The 21,133-nt window shown below is 53.7% G+C and overlaps 7 protein-coding genes across 7 annotated transcripts; 3 read left to right on the top strand and 4 right to left on the bottom strand.

Annotated features, from left to right (window-relative positions):
• Positions 1–529: 529 nt before the first annotated feature.
• M406DRAFT_34356 (uncharacterized protein) lies at positions 530–2,368 on the top strand (the record flags this gene model as incomplete). Its single annotated transcript, XM_040921884.1, has 1 exon — positions 530–2,368. One exon carries the CDS (start codon positions 530–532, stop codon positions 2,366–2,368), a length of 1,839 nt encoding a protein of 612 aa, XP_040782085.1.
• Positions 2,369–3,965: 1,597 nt separating this feature from the next.
• M406DRAFT_349555 (uncharacterized protein) lies at positions 3,966–6,074 on the bottom strand. The gene has a single exon (XM_040922477.1). It carries the CDS (start codon positions 5,913–5,915, stop codon positions 4,500–4,502), a length of 1,416 nt encoding a protein of 471 aa, XP_040782084.1. The 5' UTR covers positions 5,916–6,074; the 3' UTR covers positions 3,966–4,499.
• Positions 6,075–10,200: 4,126 nt separating this feature from the next.
• M406DRAFT_245539 (aquaporin-like protein) lies at positions 10,201–11,294 on the top strand (the record flags this gene model as incomplete). The annotated part of the gene is made up of 3 exons (XM_040916340.1): positions 10,201–10,500; positions 10,619–10,928; positions 11,065–11,294. 3 exons carry the CDS (start codon positions 10,201–10,203, stop codon positions 11,292–11,294), a joined length of 840 nt encoding a protein of 279 aa, XP_040782083.1.
• A 3,335-nt stretch (positions 11,295–14,629) lies between these two features.
• On the top strand, positions 14,630–15,881 carry M406DRAFT_326520 (uncharacterized protein; the record flags this gene model as incomplete). Its single annotated transcript, XM_040920099.1, has 5 exons — positions 14,630–14,650; positions 14,782–15,193; positions 15,282–15,483; positions 15,575–15,672; positions 15,745–15,881. 5 exons carry the CDS (start codon positions 14,630–14,632, stop codon positions 15,879–15,881), a joined length of 870 nt encoding a protein of 289 aa, XP_040782082.1.
• A 196-nt stretch (positions 15,882–16,077) lies between these two features.
• SPE-2 (adenosylmethionine decarboxylase activity protein) lies at positions 16,078–18,190 on the bottom strand. The gene has a single exon (XM_040915161.1). The coding sequence runs from the start codon at positions 17,922–17,924 to the stop codon at positions 16,341–16,343; it is 1,584 nt and encodes a 527-aa protein (XP_040782081.1). The 5' UTR covers positions 17,925–18,190; the 3' UTR covers positions 16,078–16,340.
• Positions 18,191–18,726: 536 nt separating this feature from the next.
• Positions 18,727–19,150, bottom strand: M406DRAFT_101111 (uncharacterized protein; the record flags this gene model as incomplete). Its single annotated transcript, XM_040914944.1, has 1 exon — positions 18,727–19,150. A coding segment is annotated over one exon (307 nt), but the record flags the coding sequence as incomplete, so codon positions are not given.
• Positions 19,151–19,153: 3 nt separating this feature from the next.
• On the bottom strand, positions 19,154–20,131 carry M406DRAFT_59877 (uncharacterized protein; the record flags this gene model as incomplete). The annotated part of the gene is made up of 3 exons (XM_040924654.1): positions 19,154–19,253; positions 19,293–20,032; positions 20,099–20,131. The coding sequence occupies 3 exons, from the start codon at positions 20,129–20,131 to the stop codon at positions 19,154–19,156; spliced, it is 873 nt and encodes a 290-aa protein (XP_040782079.1).
• Positions 20,132–21,133: the final 1,002 nt, after the last annotated feature.

The raw sequence follows: 21,133 nt of genomic DNA, 5'->3' as shown, positions 1-21,133 counted from the left end.
TCCAGCTGTCATTCTCTGTCTCTGTCGGATCTCGTCCGAGCCCACCGGCCGAGTCAAAGCTCATCCGGCACGGCATCCACAGTCAAGAAGGGGCGAAGAAGCGAGCAGAGACAAATAGAGGAAAGTCGAGAATAGGGGTCCATCCATCACCCTCTTTATTTTTGCCATCGCCCGTCTTCGGCCCCGCCACGGGAACGAGAGGCTTCTTTGTTTCAATCGACGCCTGAACTTGCGAGTCGGTCGGTCTCTGGCTACCCCACGCCAAATTTTGACTCGCGTGCCCTCCTCCAACAACCTAGGAGAAACTATACCCGGGAATTGGCTTTGCATAAATCTGAACCTGCGACTGCGACTGCGCCGTGGCCCTCGCGCCGATCTTCAGAGGACCACGCCTCCCACCCCACCGGCTTGTCGTCACCGGCCTCTCAAACTCCAACAACAATCCGCCCTCGCCCACTCGTCTTCTCCTCCTCTCCTCACTTCATCATCACCCATGAACGCGTATCAGTCCCCCGCCAGGCCGGCCTTGATGAACATCAGCATCCCGCCCATCAAGAAACCCTCCAACACCTGCGTGACCTGTCGCGCGCGCAAGGTACGCTGCGATGGCACCCGCGATGTCTGCCAGAACTGCTCACGCCTCGGCTTCACCTGCTCGTATGACGACTCCGTCCCACACCACCACCACCTTAACAGCGCCTCCCCGGCAGGTGGTATGATCTCCTCTGGCACCGCTGCCAGCGACGCCCTCAACATCCATGTCGTCGCCGCCCATCCTCCGCGCCGCCGCGTGCGCCAGGCCTGCCAGACTTGCCATTCGCGCAAGGCAAAATGCAGCGGCACCATGCCCAAATGCGACCGCTGCCGCACACACGGCCTCAACTGCGTCTACCGCCCGTCCAAGCGCGCCAGGACGAGTACCACCCCCGGCGCAGCGACACGCGACTCTCTTGCCGGCGACACCTCGGGCAGCAGAGATGGCTACCTCTCCGATCAGAGCCGCAGCCTGTCTGACATTGCCGAGAACGGCGCGCTGGCCACCCTCCGCCATCTCCCTCCGCCCGAAGAGACGCTCATCCTGAAGACGTTTGAAAACTTTTTCCGCCACATCCACCACATCCCCCTCTTCTCCTTCCTGCACCAGGCCTCCCTGATGCAGCGTTACCACTCTGGCTCCATGGACCGAGCCCTCCTCCTGTCCCTGATCGGCATCACCTCTCTCCTGACCGACCTGGGGCATGGCGCCCGCGAGTATGGCAACAGGTGTGTATCCGTGGCGGAGAGACTGATCCTGCGAGATCTGGACCGGCCCACGGTGCTGAAGATCCAGGCTTTGGTCCTCATCATCAAGCACCGCATCTTTTGCCGCCGGTTCTCGGACGCCTTCATGCTGACCGGGCTGGCGTCTCGGTTTGCGGCTGCCCTGCGGCTGAACCACGAAATCCCCAAGCTCTGCTTCCTCGCGCAGGAGTCGCGCCGCCGCCTGATGTGGTCCCTCTTCATGATCGACATCGGCATGGCCGCTGGCCACCCAGACTTTACGCTGTGGGCGCACCGGCCGAACATGATCGACCTTAAGCTGCCCTGCAACGAGCGAAATTTCGAGTACGACCTCCCAGAAACGACCGAGGCGCTTGCCCCGCCGCCGATGCTGCCTGATGGAACCCTGCCGCCGCTGTCGGACAATGTTGGGTTTTTGGCGCTGCACGTCCGCATACAGTGGATCAGGAGCAAGATCTTGGCCTTTACCAAATCCTTTGTGACGTCGAGACCCCAGGGTGCGGACCTACAGTCGCTGCCGCGCAGGTGTGAGGAGCTCCAGGCGGATCTGGACGCCTTTGAGCAACGGCTACCAGGACCATTCCGGTGGACCTCCCAAAACCTCAAGCTGCGAGCTTACCACCCTCGCCTGTGCGTGTTCCTGATGACGCACATCTGGTGGCGGCAGTGTCACTGTGATCTGTACAGAATCGCGCTGGTCGGGAGGAGGGAGAGCCTGTCCAAGAGGGCGATCGCGATGTTGGATCCTGCCTTTGTCAGGCGGTGCAGGGAGCAGTGCTATGAGCACGCCAAAGCCATGGCCGACATGTTTGCCGAGGTGACGCTCGACAAGGGGGTTCCCGTGTCGGATCTCGACCTGCCGGTCTGCGTCTACCAGTGTGCGAACACGCTGTATTACACGCTTGCGGCCTATCCTGACGAATTTAATCTTTCCCCGGCCGGCGTGACGGAGATGGCCAACAACTGCCTCAAGATCGTGAAGAAATCCGCTCCTGGCCCGGCGGCGGCAGCAATCGTGAGTTACTTACCCCTCCTTGTATGCAGAGACGAGACCTGCATATACATAGACACACTTGTATATAGCTGACACACGTGGGCCAGGCCGAAGCGCTCGAAAAGCTCATAGAGACCGGCTGGGTGAGGCCTACAACACCCAGCACCGTGACCTCACCCGAGGTGCTGGACACCCCCAAACAGGATGGAGTGGCAGTCGACCCTTCGCTCCAGCGGGATGCTCTTCAGGATGCAGATGTTGCCCACCAGCTGTACAACCCGGCGATCCCGCAAAATACGCCGCACACGGACGAAAGTGTGGACGACGCACAGCCACAGGCACCCATGGAGGCGCAGACGCCAGTTTTGCCGCCAGAAGACGAGCCGATGCCACCGGCTGCCCACGCTGGTATGATGGCAGGAGTGACCGCCAACACCAGCAATGCCTTCGAGGGGGCCCTGGACGGGACCAACTTTGTTGGACTCGGGGCGCTGGAGCCATTTAGCATGGACTCATCGAGCTGGTATACTGGGGACTGGTCGATGGATCCAGATCCATCAAGGCACGGAGGAATCATGTGAAATGCGGTCGACACTCGCGACAAGTGGTGCGACGACTAGGCGTGTGAGTGTGTGTCTGTATCTGTGCTCAACTCGGGACTCTTGGGTTGAAGTTGTGTTTTAGTCTCTTGTTTCTTTTTCCTTTTTTTTTTTTTTTTCTTCTTCTTTCTTTTTTTGGATTGGGAGGTTTTTTGGTTTTTTGGTGTTTTTTTTTTCTTCCTGAAGCGAGCCGTCACACGGGGCGAAAAGGAGGTACGATTATTTTATCGTTTGTACAGAAAACCCAGCATCATGTCAAGGAATGGTCCGATATCCAATGGTAAGGAGGAAAAAGGTCAGTCGCGTAGATAAAATAGCAGCCCTGGGGGGGTTTATCCAAACTAATGAATCAAATTTACAGCTGGGGAAATCCTCCGCAGCGGGTCCCCTTATTCAGACCGCGGCTCTCTCTCCCTCTCTGTTACGGCATAAAAGATCTATTAAAAGACCTATTACAATATAGTATCTCTTGACACATTCCCTCTGGACTCCTCTGTGTGTCTCGCGCGTGTGCAACGTGCCCCCCCCCCTTGGCGGAGGAATTCACGGAGCATGGTTTCCTCACGGAGGCACCCGCCGATGTCAGTCCCAAAAAATGGTACCCTGAAACGAGGTACGGTGACATCACGATGCAGACAAGTAGCAGCTCACCATGTGCTGACAGTCTTATCAGAAGAGCGCTTCCTCCTCTGCGGTGCAGCGCAGGAAGAAAGAGGGAGGGACGCCCGCCGCTGTTCAAAGAAACCAGGCGTGCGCTGGCATGGCGGGATGGACCCACAGGATGTCACCATAGCGGGCTATCTGCGCCTTCCAGACCAGGGGCGGAGGGAATGAATGAGCCAGGCAATATGGGTCCAAGTTGTGGATTATTATTATTATTTTTTTTCTTTCTTGTTTTGTTCATTTCGATACCTTAGAGTGAAGAGGGTGGTGGAGGGGAATAGAAGAAAATTAGAGAAAGCATGGAAGTGTGCGAGGGGAGGTGACATGTCACGAAAACAAGTTCGGTTCGAGGGCTGTGTCGTTAGGGACCTATAGGCTTTTTTGTCTAGTTGTCTGGGGGGCCTCCCCCTCCTATCATCAGAATATTTCGGTACGGCGGATCATAGTCTCATTGAAAGGTGTGGCAGAGTGAGGGCAAGTAACAGCCTGGCCCTGTACTATGTAAATGTTCTATCTGGCAGGGTCGCTAGCGCAGGGTTAAGGTACATGAAAGATCACATCATATCAAAATGGCTCCTTCCGTCTGTGGCCCCAATTTATTGGATGGCGGAACCCTCTCCCTTCAATTTCCCCGGTAGCGAAACAGCAGCAGCAACAACAGAATGGCAACCTTGACTTTCTATGTCGGTGGACACGAGGGCCCGATCCTCCGTCCTTAAGTGTGGACGGCTTTAGGTCGTGGGGGAAAACCAGCAAGAAGAAGAAGAAAAAGAAAGACATGGAAGGGAAAACAAAAAAGGGTCGATGAAAGCAGCGAGCATGAAGATGGTGTCATCCGCGGCATACCTCGGCTCATTGTTGGAGCCTCTCTCTCTCTCTCTCTCTCTCTCTCTCTCTCTCTCTCTGTGTGTCTGTCTGCTTATCTCTCTTGCTCCTCGTGAATAATCAACCAAGTTCCAGACTCACGCCAACGGCCCATCAAAGAAGTGCCCCGTCGTCGCCCTCCTCCTAGGCCTCGGGCTCGCCTTGGAAGAAGCATCACCACCATCACGACGTCCCGACTCATTCACCTCCTCCTCCTCCTCCTTCAACTTGGCATGCACGTGATCCCGGTACAGCCAGCCCAGACAGACGCCCGCCCCAGGCCCAAGCAGAAGCGACGAGGCGATGGCAAGGTACACGGCACGACCGCCCGCCTCGGCGTAGACCCAGTAGAGGAAGGTGAGCAGGAGGGCGGTGTGATCGACCTCGAGGAGCACGAGGGCGGAACGGGTTGGTGAGGAAGAAGAGTGGTCATCTGTGGCGGTGGTGGCGGCGGCGGCGGCGGTGGTGGTGGTGCGGAGGAGGAGGAAGAGGTGGGTAAGGAGGAGGGCATGGGAGGCTGCGGAGCAGAGGATCGGGATGGCGTAGGCTAGAGCCATGGAGGGAGAAGAGGATGTGGTCCTTGTGCTGCTGGACTGCTGCTGATGGTGGTGGTGGTGGTGGCCAGCAACGATAGGCAGTCGGACGAGGTAGCGGACGAGACTGGCGCAGACGGGAAAGAGGAGCCAGACCAGAATGACCGTAGGTGATGGTGCGTGGGGCTGGAGGAGAAGCAGTGCTCCGGGGGCGAGGACCCCAAAGAGGGTACCAGCTGCGATGGCGAGGCGGGGTCGCCCGGGGCCGAGTCCGAGACTACGGCGGGTGCCTGCCGCTCGGTTGGGTAACAGTCTTTGGCCCAGGGTGTTGCGCCGCCGGGAAGTAGTAGAAGCGGATGAAGACTGCCGGGTGATGAAAGCCGGGATGATGATAGTCTGCCAGGCGATGGCGCCGAGGACCAGGTTGTAGAGCAGCCAGGGGACAGTGAGATTGCGGACGGCCCTCAGGCTCCACAGGTGATGGTGGCGGTGGTGATGCTGGTCATGGCCTCCTCTGTTGTTGTTGTTGTTGTTGTCGTCGTCCTCCGCCGCCATCATCACCGGCTTTTCCTTCCCGGAATCACTAGCTCGCTGCCGCTGCTCTCGTTCCTCGTCCGCACGGGCTCTCGCAGCCTCTATCGCCGTGACAGTAGCGAGGGCAGCCAGGAAGGCGACGATACATGCCATCTCGAGCCGCGCAAGGGTTGAGTCCAGGGCTGTCTGGAAAAAGAGCACCCCGAAGCAGAGCAACTCGCGCAGGGCTGCCTGGGTACTACCCGCCAGGGCTAGCCACGAGGAAGAGGGAGCGGGGGAAGAGGAGCATTGTGTCCAGAGTGAAATCAGGTTTGTAAGATTGGCGCTGATGGCGATTATGAAGGCGGCGAAGGTGGACAAGAGGAGGGCAACGAGGGGAACGAGAAGTCTGGGGAGGGTTTGTGTAAGAACGGGGGGAGGAGGGGTGATTTGTCTTTGCGTAGACATCCTGAATATCTCTTCTTCTTTTCCCCCGCCTCTCTTTATATGGCTATGCTTATGCAGTTGTGATTATTTTTTTCTTTCTTTTTCCCTTCTTCCGTATCCGTCTTCAAAGATCAATCAAGTCCTGTCGAAGCAGCACACAACTAATATCTGCGTGCGTTGATATAAGTCTGTCTGAGTGACCGTCAATTGCAAACCAAAAAAAAGCGGCGAATTCCATTTAAGGATAATACCGGCTGCCGGCCATTTTATCATCAACCGCAGAACCCAACGCCACATCCATACATACAATGTATACCTACTTGACCATTCTACTTACATGATACATACTATTTGCATGTGCTACCGTCAGCCCTTGTGCCCCCTCCATCCAGGTGACAAAGCCCAGGCCACGCAAGGACCCCAGCCCTTACTGGAGATAACGCAAGGTCTCGGCAGAACTCGTCCTCTCAAGACAAAGCACAACCGAGATAATCAAACCTGCCGGCCGCGTCGGTCCCTTTGTTTGTGTCCGCTGACTGCAGATCAATCATCATTCCAGCAGCACTGCTGTCGCTTGGCTCTGCAGAACCAAGAGAACATAAGCGCTATTGGGAGGGGACTTTCGTGGAACTTGCATTGGTCCCCTTTTTCTGAGAGAGGATGGATGGGGGTGGGATTCGAGCCAACCAGGCAGTTCAAGGCTTGTCACTTTCTTTTTTCTTTCCTCTTTGGGTTTGTTTGCTTTTGGGCTAAGCTTAGGGAGTGGATCACTCTATGTACGAAGTGCATATGCTGCTGCGTTGTCCTCACCACATTGTGCTGCATAATAGCTTCGAACCCTATTTGTTCTGCGCTGGGATCTCTCAGGTGATCAACGGGATGGAATGAGTGGATGCCTAGAGGAGGCCCTTTCTTTGCAGATAGATGGCTTCTTATCACTTCTGTACATGCAGTCTCGTGCGCTGCAAAAGCAGCAGCAACAGCATCAGCATCAGCAGCAGCGGAAATCCCTCCGAATGCCCCGAGCTTATTATGCATCCCCCTTCATCCGAAATGCAACATTCTTCTCATTTTCCTCCGACCATTGCCTTATGACTCAGCCCATGCCAAAGAAGACGCCGATTGCACAGGGGCTTGTCGAGAATGATGGGATTTCTTTCCGTATTCCCCTTTGCGTTCGATAGCTTGTCTATTTATTCATTTGTCTCAACAGCAGGCAGGACCGAAGTCGTCGTCGCCATACTCGACCTTGGAGGCTGTTCTGGCAGCTGAGCCGTTCACGGCGCTGGCGTCCGAGGAGCTGCAGCTCATTGTCTAGACGGCGGCCTGGCTTACGCAGATGTAATTGGCGTTGGAAAGAATAACACCTGCGCGCCTCTTCATCCAAAGCATAAAGCAGCGGCAGCAAGGTGTCAGGATCCACCTCGAAGTCCATGTCGAAGCCGCCGCCAAAGGGTGGTATTCCCGGGTTGTTCGTGTACACCGTCAGCCACCGGTCAGGCTGCGTATAGGCCTCGTGACCCTCACCCTCGCCGTCTAGAGGCTAGCCTGTATGGTTCCAGTGGTTGTATAGCCAGATCGAGACCCAGCGACCCACGTTGTCAGTTGCGGTGCACCACCTATATGTGGAAGATCAACAATCAACTACAGCGCTCTCTGTTCGTCCTGTGATGATACTCAGATGATGCCATCCTGATTGAACACCACACGATCGTTTTCCCGGGTCCTGGTTGTGCCCCATTGAAAATGCTTGGCCAGATCCAGGGCCAGGTGTATTGATTTTCTATTTTTAGAAGAGATGATTCAAGTCAAGCAGAGACTTGGGCCTGACCTCACTTTCCCTTAGAGACAAGCTGGCCAGGATTCGTCAAATTCCGAGGACGCTTCAGAGCCTCACAGCCTTGTGTTTAGCGCCGTGTAGATCTCAGCCTGATTTCAGATCATGTCGTTGGTCCTCGCATTGTTGGCAGTGGAGTTGTTGAGGCCAAAGCTAATGGCCATGACGTAGTCAGATATCGCATTCTCCTGCTAGTTGTATTGGATGGAGGTGAGAGGGAGATCGCTGAAGCCGTTGCGGCGAGCGAGACGGCTTAGGAACCCTCTCTTTTTGAAGGACAGACGCCTTATACTGTCAAGTCAGTGGCCTTTTGTTCCGCAGGGGTGGCAAGCTCCAGGCTCTAAGTGGCCAGAGGAGAGAGAAAAGGGACAAGGTGAACACTGGATTCTTGCTGGGCTTCCTCTTTCTTGGTCCTGACAGCAAGTTTGTCCGTGCAAGGTCGATTCCGAAAGGCTCTAGTTGATGTTGTAGGCATGCGTGGGAGGGGGCGACTTATGCAAAGGCTTGATACAAGAGAAAAAGAGGCAGAGGGCTAGAAATCTCAGCCCAGGGACAGAGCGGCCTTGACAAGAAGGAATTGTGTCACAGTAATGGCAACTCACAAAAGGCAGGCCAAAAGCTTTGGTCGAATTTACCTATTACACCTGTACATCCATCCAGGAGGTAATAAGCAATTGTCTTTAGCGCAGGCTCCTTTAAGTTTTATTAACAGAAGCCTCACATGATAAGATTTTCCGTCGCGCCTCGATCGTTTCCAAAGCATCTCAAATCCCTCGCAATACTTTGGTACTCGTGCTCGTTTCAGTCCAAACTTTTGCAAAGTCGAAAAGTTTCAATGTCTTCTTGGAAGACTCGTTCAATCCCAAGTCTATTTGGAGCAGAAAATCTCTTGAAAAGGATGCCCTTATCTTCATCATCAAGACTATTATTATGCGTTCAAAGGAGAACTTACTCAATGCTCAAATCTCAAGAAGATCAGAAGGTTTCTTAGTGTGTAGAAAATTCACATGCGAATCTGCTTATGACGCTTCATACTGAAGATATCTCAAGAATCATTTTGAACCTTATTTCTTTCAAAACGTCATCAGTAGAAAGTATAAGCTGTTATGCTGTAATAGTTGACCAGCATTGCATATCTCGCGAGCTTGAGCATCCATAGCGAAAGGCTATTCCCGTGTAGGTGAAGCTTCAACGTGGACTTCGAGGTGGATCCTGATACCTTGCTGCTGCTACTTCATGCTTTGGATGAAGAGGCGTGCATGTATTATTATTTTGTTAATGCCTTGATGCCTCTTGATTATTAGTATGCTGCAGATCATGGTCGGGAATTTACTGGACTCAAGCCAAATCTGGTAGGAAAGTCCGTCTACTTTAATGAACACAATCTGTGTGGGCTTAGTACTTTAGTAATTTGTCCAAAGTAATATTATCATAGATTCGGCCATTTCATATTTTTCATCTTCATCGTCCATGTCTCAGTTGTCGGATCTGATGAACACAGGCGTCGAGGAAATCAATACAAAGTTACTACTCATGGGATAATCACAAAAGGCCAGAGATCACTCAGATCAAAGTCAGTGATCATTGTACTTGTCTTGTATACACGTAAAGGACAGTGAACACCCAACATCATCGCCCGCACCTTTATGAACCCTGTCGCATACAATAGATATTTTATAGCGCATGGCTGTCTGCGTGCGTTTCTGTGCTTGTCCACTCTGAAGAACAAACCTTCAAGACTCCACGGCAGACCAGAGACGAACCTGTCATCTAGACGGGCTAATTACTAGGGTTGTTTACGTTGCATGCGGAAGAGTGCCCAGTCACAACACCCAGGCCCGACAAGCTGGATACAGCCCGGGACTAAACTATACTTAGTGTCCGCGGCTTCGGAAATTCAGACAGCCGTAGAATTCTATCCATTCCGCACATCAGCTCGACGCATGACAGCAGTCGACTAAAGCGGTAGAGACAACGAGCTCCCATGATTTACCCTTGCGTCATGGACGACGCGGCTGAAATCGTCCCACACGCAGCCAGCACTCCACTCCACAGCAAAGCCAAGCTGATATTAGCTTCTTCACTAAGGCTTTTTGCCTTCACCTACACGGGAATAGCCTTCCGCTATGGAGGCTCAAGCTTGCGAGATCCGCAGCGCCGACCAACCACTACGGGGCAACAGCTCACACTTCCTACCGATGACGTTTTGAAAGAAATAAGATTTAAAATAAATCTCGAGATACCTTCAGTATGACCTGCTGTGCGAGGGCCAGTATGCACGGCCCCTTCAGCCAGCCAACAGCCAGACCTGTTGATAGCCTTAATTAGCTGCCCTCGTGGCTTTCTCTTCCTTTCTCTTTTCTCTTCAACGCACTGCACTGCAAGCCTTTTGCCCTCGCACACCTGCCACAAGAGCCCTCCTCGATTTTGCTCATTCCCCGGAGCCAAGCCGTCACACTCAGACCGACAATGGATACGTTCAAGAACAACCTGCAGCGGTGGTCTTCGGACCGCTATGTGGAAGGAGGGCACATCAGCTCGCTCCAGAGCCACCTGATAGCCGCGTCCGGCGAGTTCGTCGGCACCTTCTTCTTTCTTTGGATGGCATACTCCGGGCAGATGATGGTCCTGAACCAGGCGCCGGGGACAGCGTTATCAGGAGGAGCTAGCAGTGAGACCGTCGTTTTCATCGCGATCGTTTACGGATTCTCGCTGCTCGTGAATGCATGGGCATTCTACAGGATCTCAGGAGGTCTCTTCAACCCAGCGGTACGTGACGTGGGCCTGGATGGTGTCTGTGTCCATTGCCGGAAAAACAGTGGATACAAGCAAAAAAAAAAAGAAGAAGAAGAAGAGACACGACTGACGCATGAGATAATTCATACAGGTGGCGCTTGGCATGAGCCTCGCTGGCCAGCACCCGTGGCTTCGGACCTGCTTCCTCATACCTGCGCAGCTGCTCGCTTCCATGGTCGCCGGCGGGCTGGTGAGCGTAATGTTCAGCTTGACGACTACCATAGGAGATGTCAACACCGTCTTGGCGTCGAGCACATCCACTGCCCAGGGCCTCTTCATCGAAATGTTCCTGACCGCGGAGCTGGTGTTTGTCATTCTGATGCTTGCGGTAGAGAAGTCCAAGGACACCTTTATGGCTCCCATCGGCATTGGTTTAACCTTGTTCGTGGCGGAGCTGAGCGGTAAGTGAATTCATGATTCTTAAGCTCAAATATGAAATTACTTGGCCACCTCATTCATTCATCCCCCGACCAGGAGGATTTTGAATCAGAAAAAAGGAAGGAAAGAAAAAAGCTAATTGATGATATGCCTTTCCAGGCGTCTATTTCACGGGCGGCTCACTCAACCCAGCACGGAGTTTCGGGTGTGCTGTCGCCGCCAGGAGCTTCCCCGGCTATCACTGGATCTACTGGTTAGGGCCAGCCATGGGAGGTGCGCTGGCAGCGTTTTACTATCGTTTCGTCAAGTGGGCACACTACGAGGAGGTCAACCCAGGCCAAGATAGCGCTGGAACCGATATCGACGCCCCCAACGATCCAGAAGCATAGGGGTCATTGTACGTTGGAAGCAAGGAAAAGTTCCAATATTAGGGACGATCGATCATTAAGTTATCGCTCAGAGAAGACTGGGACTCGGCATGGCGGCTTCTATGGCGTTTAAAAATTGTTTCAATTTGTGTGTGGCCACATTATTTGGTCACCGAAAGGCAAGGCAAGGCAAGGCAACATAAGGAAATTACGGCTCTGCGAGGAATATTGGTCAGAATGTTTTGGAAACTTGGACGTATTGCATCAGGGCGTATGATAGTTTCTGCAAATTTACATTCACATTCACTATTGTCTGCTGTTTTTACCTTTTCTGTTGAAAAATGCATCTGTGAGTGACGACGGATGATGAACTTGAGACGATACTTTCAAAGTCCAAGTTCCTTGGGCATTTAACTATAAATGATGTTACGGTCACACTAAAGACAGCAACATGTCCGTAGACTAAGTAAAATCGACATTGTACATCGTAACCTGACCTCTCAAATGTACAGACTGCAACAGGACAGCAGTGCCTCGTGCTTGATCCGGAGCAGGAAAACGTCAAAACTGTGGTTGTCATATTACGCATCACAATCGCAGACAAATCATATTGGTCTAGACGAGGGATCGTGCCCTCGTGACACTGTTTTGTCTTGTTCGCCTCAGCCCTTTCATAGGCCGAGAGCCGAGACAACGCAACGTCTATTGAGGTCTTGACCGGATAAAGATTCAAGATGCTAGGCCCAGAGCAGAAGGTGTCCCGGAAAGTGACAGAGAAGTCAGCCTTACGCACCACATCCTTTAGTTTGTGCTTCGGTCCCGGCTGCTTGGGTATAATGCCGTTTGCGTAACCTGTCAAGCTCCCAACTCATGACACTCGCCTACTCAAAGATGGGCATTAGAACAAACTAATCAACAGCCCGGGACCTTGCTGCAAGAATGATACGGCAACACGACATGGACCTCTGCATATTATCAAACACATCGAAGGAACTTTGCTTCCGACTTACATAGGCGCTCAGGATATCACTGCCTTGCCATCACATGCTAGTGGCTTGACTGCCTGTCAGACACACTGCTGAGGCTCTTAATTGCGCGCTTCCCTAGTTTAACTGCCATGATTTCGCACCCTGAAAGTATAAAAAAGCCACTCGCTGACAAGGCCGCATCTCTTGTGAGGCTAGATGCGTCTGGATGCACTCGTATGACGCCCCCAAGTATATCAATTGGCGGCCATACCAATTGATGCACAGCCGTGTCTCACATTTTCAACTGACACCTCACCATGAGTAGGATGAGACATCATCTTTTGACGTTAGCCTCAAAAAAAAAAAAACAGAGGGTTGTTGCTACACGCCATAAGCGCCTAAGTATTCGAGTCTCGCACCAACACACACCCACTCGGCGTATCCTGCTCTCTTGTGTGTGTCTCTTACTCTCCTTCTCCGCACATTAAGCGAGAAGCCACAAACAGATTGGCAAGTTGACTTGCTGAACGCGCGCCCGTCAGCAACTGAATCCATTAGTCCAAGGCACCACATACATGACGCCGCCCATTCACACAACACAAAAGGGAGAAAACGAGAGGAAACAGTCCCCAATCTCGATTGTCCCGCATCTAACCCAATAGATCTCCACATACATTTCCCGATTTCTACACGACTCCAGGCTCACGCGGCAATCGCCAAGAAAGAAAAGACCGGTGATGCCCAACGGCCTTATTCGTCCAAAGCTATCCAATCAAGATTTCGGCCCCCCTCCCTCCCTCGGCTCGGCTGTACCGTCTGACAATGCATCAAAGAGGGGAGGGAGGGAGGGAGGGAGGGAGAGAGGCTCCCCTAAGAGAGGCTACCCTACGTAAAGACACCCTATCACGAGGCTCCCCAAGTACACATTTTGGCCCTATCAGAGTCTTCGCTGCTGATCGCAGTACAATACTCGCGAGTTCGAGTACTATACGAAGACGCCCCCCCCCCCCCCCCGCCTTTTATTTTTTTTCTCCCTCTGAGAAATTGATGATGCAAAACAAATGGCTGCTGCTAGTACTTACTTTGCAGAGTGTGGTTCCGAATCGCCGACCAAAACCCGCCTCGGGGGAAAAGGGTGTGTCCAGCTCCGAGAGAGGGGTAATTGTCGCCAGAGATAATACTGTCGAGATGTTGCACCCACCATTGGTCCATTGAACTGGCCATGGGGAGACGAGAGGATGGAGGGTTGGATTGTCAGTCCTGGATTGCCCGCGGGGAGGCCATATCATTCTTCCTTTTTGTGCTGATCTTATGATCAAAGGTACTCATGTATGGGACTTGTGTAATTGCCCTGCTCTAGCGGTCTCCTCGGAGAAGACGAGAAGACATAATGAATTCATGCCCCTCCCCCCACCTGCTCACCGACCGCGCAGCCAAACAAAAAAAACCAAAAAGTCCCACAGTGGCTTGAGGTGTGGCAGAGCAGGATCCATATCGTGTGTGTGCGTGCTTGTGTGCGTGCTTGTGCGTGTATGTGTGTGACAGACTAACACATGTTTATGTGTCTAATTTCCTCAAATTGCCATGATATGTGACTGAAAAACAGGGAACATGCAGCGACGACACCCACCCACCGAACGGTCAAAGCCGAGCGCCCCTCACAGCCACACTTATTTCTCCCACACACCCTCTCTCAACACCACAGCCAGAGTTCTCGCGATGGGCTTACAAAGACTTCATCCTTAACCTCTCTCTGTCTCACTCTCACTCTCTTCTATCTCTCCCAGGATCCCCTGTCGTGCTCGTCCCCCGAGGCTGACTGGCGCGGGAACGCAACCATTCGGGTAACAAGCTATCAACATTTGCGGAGAACAGAAAAAGAAGGGAAAATGAGGTGATGCCCAACGGGGGCCGGAAGAGCGGAGGGTGCGTGAGACTGTTTTTCCTTCTTGAAGCCTAACGAAACAAGGCGGGCTGTGTTGTGCGGTTCGAGGGCGGTAGGGCACGACCCGAGCCGTTGGGTACGGGATAGTCGACGAACGACTGGACGACAATGAGTAGATATTAGCCTGGTGCCTGGTGACGCATCACGCGCGTCGTCTTAATTTTTGTAATGCGAATGGCCCGAATTGGTGATCGACGTCACCGGTCAGCCATGCGGCTCTGCCCAGATCAAGGGAAAAGGAGGAAAGAGAGGATGTCGGTCAGCGAGGTATGACTGTCGTCAACCATTTAAGTCCTAGTCGTAAGCACTGTGATCCTAGAATGTGGGACGGCGCTGGATCTCTTATACGAGAGATGATAACTGGGACGAGTATGAGCGCGAGAGAGAGGTGAAAGACCCAATTTCGTGCTGACACCAACATCATTGATTATTTTGAACAAATAATGTGGAGCTCAGTCAAAGAGGTAAGCCATCTTGTTACAATCCACCATTCATCCCGCCATGCTCATCATCAGGCCTCTAGCAAAAGGGTCACTCACCCAGGTCAGGCCATTACAAGAGGCGGGATGAGTCTCACCGATCTGGCCCTGCGCAGCACACCTCCCATCGGTCCGTCCCGCCGCCCACCCTCAGCTTCCTCTTCGTGGTCAACTGTCCGATCCTAAGCGAGCAGTATAAACGCGAGTATTCGAAGGACCGGTGGGGTATCATCCTTCCGCCGACCAAAACAAGCCACTTCGCCAGGGAGGGGGCCAGTCCAGTGTTCCGGTACAAGAACGGCCGTGTCACCAGGGCCTCAGAATATGTCTGGCACCGGAACCCAGGCACAGAAGGAGGCATCATCTTGGCCTCCCAGATTCCAACACTGGGCGGCAGCATCCATCAGACACCATATATGCTGAAGTTTGCCACCTGTACCGTTTTTCGCGGCTGCCCCTTTCGACCCATCATCTACATGGAGAGGGATGCATTGGCTTATGATGTGAACGAGATTGATATAGAGCAGAGTGAGTCTTTCCCCTTCTGGCACTCTAGGCATCTATTTTGATTCTTCCTCCCTCCCCTCCGTCCAGGCCTGGGCTGATCTGCCTGCAGTGTACCACCCCCTAAGCTTCGGCATGTACCAGAGCAGGGGGGGCGTTAGTATGGCTGGTGCACGGATGAGTTTTTTGCATGCCGTCGGGCGCGATGCGGCCTGGGTGGGCAAGCTGGTTCCTGACTCTTACAAGAATCCGAGCCGAGCGGCCCCCGACTCAGGCGGTCTGGCAGGATCGCTGCCTGTGATCCTGGGTCTTATGTACGTGTCCCCTTCCACATCACCATAATACCCCAGCTCTTGAAATGCCTGTGGGCTGGGAGCGCGGAGAGGGTATTGACGACATAGATAGGGCGCTCTCCCAGATACCGGGCCACGAGGCGGAAGCTTTCGACCGTGGTTTGTGGGTGGACGGGACATGGTCTGGACCAGACTGGTCATACAACGGGAGTAGGTCATGTGTTCTGCACCTCAGAACAAAGGATGATGAATGAGCTTCAGAAGCTGACAAGTACTTGACAGGGTCTCCAACAGGAGCAGACGACCTGCCACGTGGAGTCGTGGTCCATGTGTGCTGCGATGAAGTCCAGAACCCACACGGGTCGACTATTGACTCGATACAGCGATTCTGTGACGACGGAATTATCGTCCAGGGTTAAATGACTGACCCAACTCTCTTGTTAAGGAAATTTGGAGATTTTAAAGGTGGCACCGCGTATACAATAAGTGCCCCGGACGGTCTGCTATTATCTTGGCGGACCTGCTATTTCAGCTTTATGATCCAGAATGACGAAGACAACGACGATGACGACGACGACGACAGGGCCTTGGTAGTCCTTGTACCGCATCAATTATGGAGAGTTGAATGAATAGCATAAGCAATGATATGATATGATATTGAAATACTTTTCGAGGGTGTCAATGCCCCTTGCAGATTTTCTCTTGAGAAACTGAAAAGGCGTTGAGAGGGATCGTTTGTGTTTCTTTTCCAACATTGTCGCGTGATCCACCAAAACTCAAAAATCATGAACGGGACAACGACCAAGAAAAAGAAAAAGAATCGTGGTGCAGATGTTGTTCATGGTTTCTCGGCAGAGATAGAGACATAGACTAGGCGTCTACATCATCTCGCCAACCCGAGCACCATCATATCCAGTCCAGTCGTCCTTCTCAAAGAAGCCAAACACAAGATCATAGTCGTCAAACTGGTGCACGATCCGGTCAACGCGCCGGTAGCCAGCGATAGCCTCGGTGCGCGACTTGCGCATGCTATAAGGGTCCGGGGTCCGGGGCACCCCAGAGCCTTTGGCCTCGAACAAGGTGACGATGAACCGCCCAGGTTTGAAGATGCCCACCACGTGCTCGATGACCTCACTGGTCTCGCGGCCCTTTTGTCCGCCCGGGACGTTTGTCTCGAAGGAGGCAAAGCTACAGTTGGGCTCCGGCGTGACATGCACAGTGAAGTAGTGTGAGGGGCCCATGATCTTGCTCCCGTCCTCGGCCTCCTGAACCGGCGCGGGGATGACAGCGTTGGCTGAGAAGCCGCAGGGCGAGAAGAGGTAGGCGTCAATGCGCGCGTCGGGGTACTTGGAGGGCGGGTACACCTCGGACAGGCCGCAGGTATCGGACACGACGGTACCGAGGGCGTGCCCCTCGGTCGTGAGCTGCTCGACGTCGGTCATCGGGGTCTGAGCGCCACCAGGCCCGGCGCTGTGGTCAAAAACGTCGAGTGGATCCTCGCTCTTGACGGGAGAGCCGACGCTGGAGGCACCATTGTCATCCGACGACATGTCGCCCAGGCTGTCCACCGCAGCCTGTCTCGCCTCGCACGCCTGCAGAGGAACCCGCTCGCGCGCGACCGCACTCGCGTGGGAGAGGTAGAACTGCTTGGCGTTCTCGGAGTCCAGGTCCGTCATGAGGATCTCCAGGGTCTCGTCAGGGGGGTCCCCACCAGCTGGCATCTGCGGAAAGGAGGACATGAGACCGGTAGGGATCTTGGCAAAAGGGGGCCGGACGGGGAGACCGGAGCCCTTCTCGCTGTCTGGGGTCCGAGGAGGCGTGACCTGGGCGGTGGGAGTGGTGATGTAGAGATACCAGTGGTCCCCGTTCATCTTGCCCACAAGATAGGCGCTGCCGTTGTCGAACAGCTTGTCCAGGAACTTGTACTCGTCGGCCCAGCTTCGGTGAGGCCCATGCTGCTTGTCGGGAAATAGAAAGTTCTTGCGGCTGTAGAAGACGCGGTAGGGAGAGGCCAGCGCATTCTCGTCTGCGAGGTCCTGCGCATTGTGGAATGGGAATCCAGCGTCGACAGCAGCGATGCGCAAGAGCCGTCGGAGGCCAAGGAGGAGGGTCGTGGTGCCGCACGTCTTGAGAATGAGCTTGTGGGGGAAGACGAACATGCTCGACTCGGACAGGAGGTAGGCGTCCATGTGCCCAGATGAGACGACAGACAGCACCTGGCAGTGGACCAGATCAAGCATGCCCTCCCAGGTCTTAGATGCGACGGACAAGAGTCCATTCTCCTTGGCGCCCTGGGGGAGCGCGGAGGGGCTGGGCGCAAACCAGACCTCCAGCAGCTTCTCCGGGCCCTCGAAGGCGTTCGAAGAGTCTAGATCGGCAGCGACATCGTGATTGATGGTCAGATGAGGAGTACCCTCAGATGTCGACAGGACGTTGCTGTTGGGGACCTCAAGATCGACCATATCCGTTTGGCTCTGCCGAGGAGTAGCGATGTCTGGCTGTGACGAGCAAGGGGCCGCGAGAAGAGGCCGAGGTCGAGAGGGGCTCGGGCGAGGAGAGTGCGCGACAGGTGTTTGTCGGTCAAGACGCGCAGGAAGAGGGATGTCTTCCGCGGGACACTAACTGCCAGCTCAAACAGACCTTGCGGCGTCCGTTTGAGAGGGTAGGCCCACAGGATGGTGGTTTCTTGCGTGTGCTGGCGGAGCCAGCTACAATAAGGCGATGGTGGATAGTCTCAACGTCTCACGAGGGGACGTTAGGGAGGTCGGGCAGGAAGGGGAAGAAGGAAGACTTGCGACGACGGAATGGTGGGCTGCTGTGTGTCGTGTGCCTTTGAAGACCAAGGCCTGCGCCGATACCTGTGGAGTATCGGTGTTTTTATGAAGACAAACAAAGTGGCAAGCTCAGAGGCGCACCAACATAGATCTGATATGTGCTTGCGGACAGTTGACGAGGTCAATGTTGTCGATGATGGTTGTTGAGAAGGGGGAATAGAAATTTTCTGGACGAACCGTGTAATGTCGCATTGGTGGGCAGGCGGGTATTTGCTTGGCTGCTCTTGCCATGGTGGGGTGGATTTCCATGACTGGAGCAATTTGGAGCAAGACCCAGGCCAATTACGTCGATAGACAGAACCCCCTCTCCTCCACCCCCTCCAAGACCAGGGAACCCCAGTGCCAAGCCTCAAGACGGTATAGGCGGCTCTGGGGCAAGTAGACATGTGAATAACCGTGTCGCAGCCTTCTTTTCATGTTGCATTACTTTAGAGATGTGGATAACATTTCTTGATTTATCTCTCTCGGTTTGTTTGAAACCTGTGTGACGGAAGATCCCTTTCATTTGGCTCCAAGTCCTCCTATGTCGTACATAATATACGAACTACTATGGGTATCGCAGATAATATGGGAGGACAGGAGACGCGGCGGGCTGCTTGTGCCACTTGGTCGTAATAATACCCGTCATGTCCTGACTTTCCCTCGCTCTCTCGCAGCCTGAACGGTCTGTCTCACAAAGCGTCCACCCCGATTGACGTAGGACCGGGATGATCGAGACGGGCCTTCCAACTCGGTACGAGTTCGAGTCCCCTTTTAGGACGACTTGCCCGCAATGCTGCAATGGATTCGCGCAATGGGCCTGTCCTAGACACACAACACAAGAGTCCGGGTCTTGGATCCGATGGTACAGCATCGTTTCAAGACCCTGTTGTGCCTACAATCCTAACAACACTCTCCGTGATGGATCTGTAGACCGGGCAGAGAGAGCAGTACTGGTACATGGACGCCAATGACTCGCTGTGTTCAGCGGTCCCGTTCCCGTTCGTGTTGTCTGACATGTTCTGCCCGAGGAGGACTGTGCCCTCAGGGTAGGTTGGCCGCCTGCCTTTGGAGATCATGACGGAGAACTGCGGGTCGATGGGCACGCTGCCGAGAAACTCGACCCCAAAGTCCTGTGCCAGAACCTGTCCTCCGCCCTTGCTGAACAAATAGGTGCACTCGGAGCAGTTGGGGCACACAAAGCCGCTCATGTTCTCCACAATGCCAATGATGCGGATGCCTGTCTTTTGGCAAAAATCCAACTCTTTGCGCACATCTGCCGTGGCCACGGCCTGTGGAGTGGTGACCAGCACGGCACCGGCCAGCTGGTCGGGCCTCGCAAACTGCAGGAGGTACTCGACGGCTGAGATGTGTTCATCGCTCGTCCCCGGCGGTGTATCGATTAAGAGGAAGTCGGTCTCGCCCCATGCGACATCGGTTAGGAACTGCTTGATCATAGCCGTCTTCTTGGGACCGCGCCACACAACCGAGTCTCCTGGCCGCACGAGGAAGCCCAGACTCATGACCCGCAGGGAGCCACGGCCTTTTGTAGGACCGGCATCGTGTATTTCGACGGGCAGCCAGCCATCAGGACCTTGTGTGATGCGGCCTTGGTCTGCCACTCGGAACATGTGTGGAATATTGGGTCCGGTCAGGTCGATGTCTAGGACGCCAACGGAATGGCCGGCGAGGGAAAGGGAGAGGGCCAACTGAGTGGTCACAGAAGACTTGCCCACTCCGCCTTTGCCCGAAAGGACCTATTGATGCACTCTTGGTTAGAAAAAGAGGGTTCTGTGCAGTTTGCGACAATTTGGGAGACCAACCAAGACAATGTTCTTTATTTTGGACAACGACATTGTTATGATCAAATGTGTGGTAGTCTTGGTAGTCAAAAATGGCAAGGAGATAGTGGAGAGAGAATATCAAACCTCCGTCAGATCAGTTCATGGAGGAATATAGGTCGTAAATTTTCTTGGTGCCTCCATTTCGCATGGGCGATGCAAATAGCAGCCGTCAAGATATTTTGTCATCGGAAAAGAAACTTCGGCGATGAATCGGCAGCTGATAAAGCAAGGCGATGAGGTAAGCGGTCAGTTCAACGCTATGGTACGGAGGTCCAGCAGTGCTACTGTATGGTTCAACGGGGCTGTCTTGCATGTGCCAGGTACATCAGCAGGGGATGCATGCCCCTGAATACCCCCTGCCTCCCCCGCGGTAAACTGCCACCAGTCTCGAGTCCCAATTGGAGCTTCTCTGTGCTTCCAGTGGTAGACCTCAGGAACCCAGGGCGAAAATATGGAGTACGATAACCTGTGATTATTATGCAATGGTGGTCGACCAAGGAACTAGTCCAAAATGCCAATTTCGAATTCTCCCCTTTGCACGACTGGACTGTCACTGGCTTTAGAAGAATAAGAAGAGAGAAGAAAAACAAGTGGAGGCTCAAACAGTGGCCTGCCTGGTCTTGCTGACTGGTGGAAACAATCGTGTTTCCTTTTGGGCCTGATTCTGGGCCCGAATTTCTCTATACTCTCTCCTTCCTGCCGTCTCTTCCTCCAGCTTAGGTCTTCACCAATTAACCTTACCTCTTACACCACCGGCCACTCCGCCCATTTCAACTCGTCCCCACCTTGCACCCATTGCTCGTCGCTTTGCTTCTTTTCTTGGACACCGCTACATTCTCTAAAGAATTTTGGATACGACAAGACTCGTATATACAGAGAACATCTGGAGCGGAATACAGACAGAACAGACTTCCCGAGACACCATTCATCCCTTGCCTGGAGAGGGGCTCGTTCCCTGGTGAACAACGCGCAAGACGAAGATCCCAGAACGCGACAGTCGTGAAATCTCCATTC

This window comes from Cryphonectria parasitica (assembly GCF_011745365.1).
Source record: "Cryphonectria parasitica EP155 unplaced genomic scaffold M406scaffold_1, whole genome shotgun sequence".
In the NCBI taxonomy this organism is placed as follows: Eukaryota; Fungi; Ascomycota; class Sordariomycetes; order Diaporthales; family Cryphonectriaceae; genus Cryphonectria; species Cryphonectria parasitica.
This window is presented reverse-complemented; position numbering and strand designations above follow the sequence as displayed.

Bases quoted from the DNA above. Each gene is read 5' to 3' on its own strand.
- M406DRAFT_349555 (XM_040922477.1), bottom strand. From the start codon at position 5,915: ATGTCTACGCAAAGACAAATCACCCCTCCTCCCCCCGTTCTTACACAA.
- SPE-2 (XM_040915161.1), bottom strand. From the start codon at position 17,924: ATGGTCGATCTTGAGGTCCCCAACAGCAACGTCCTGTCGACATCTGAG.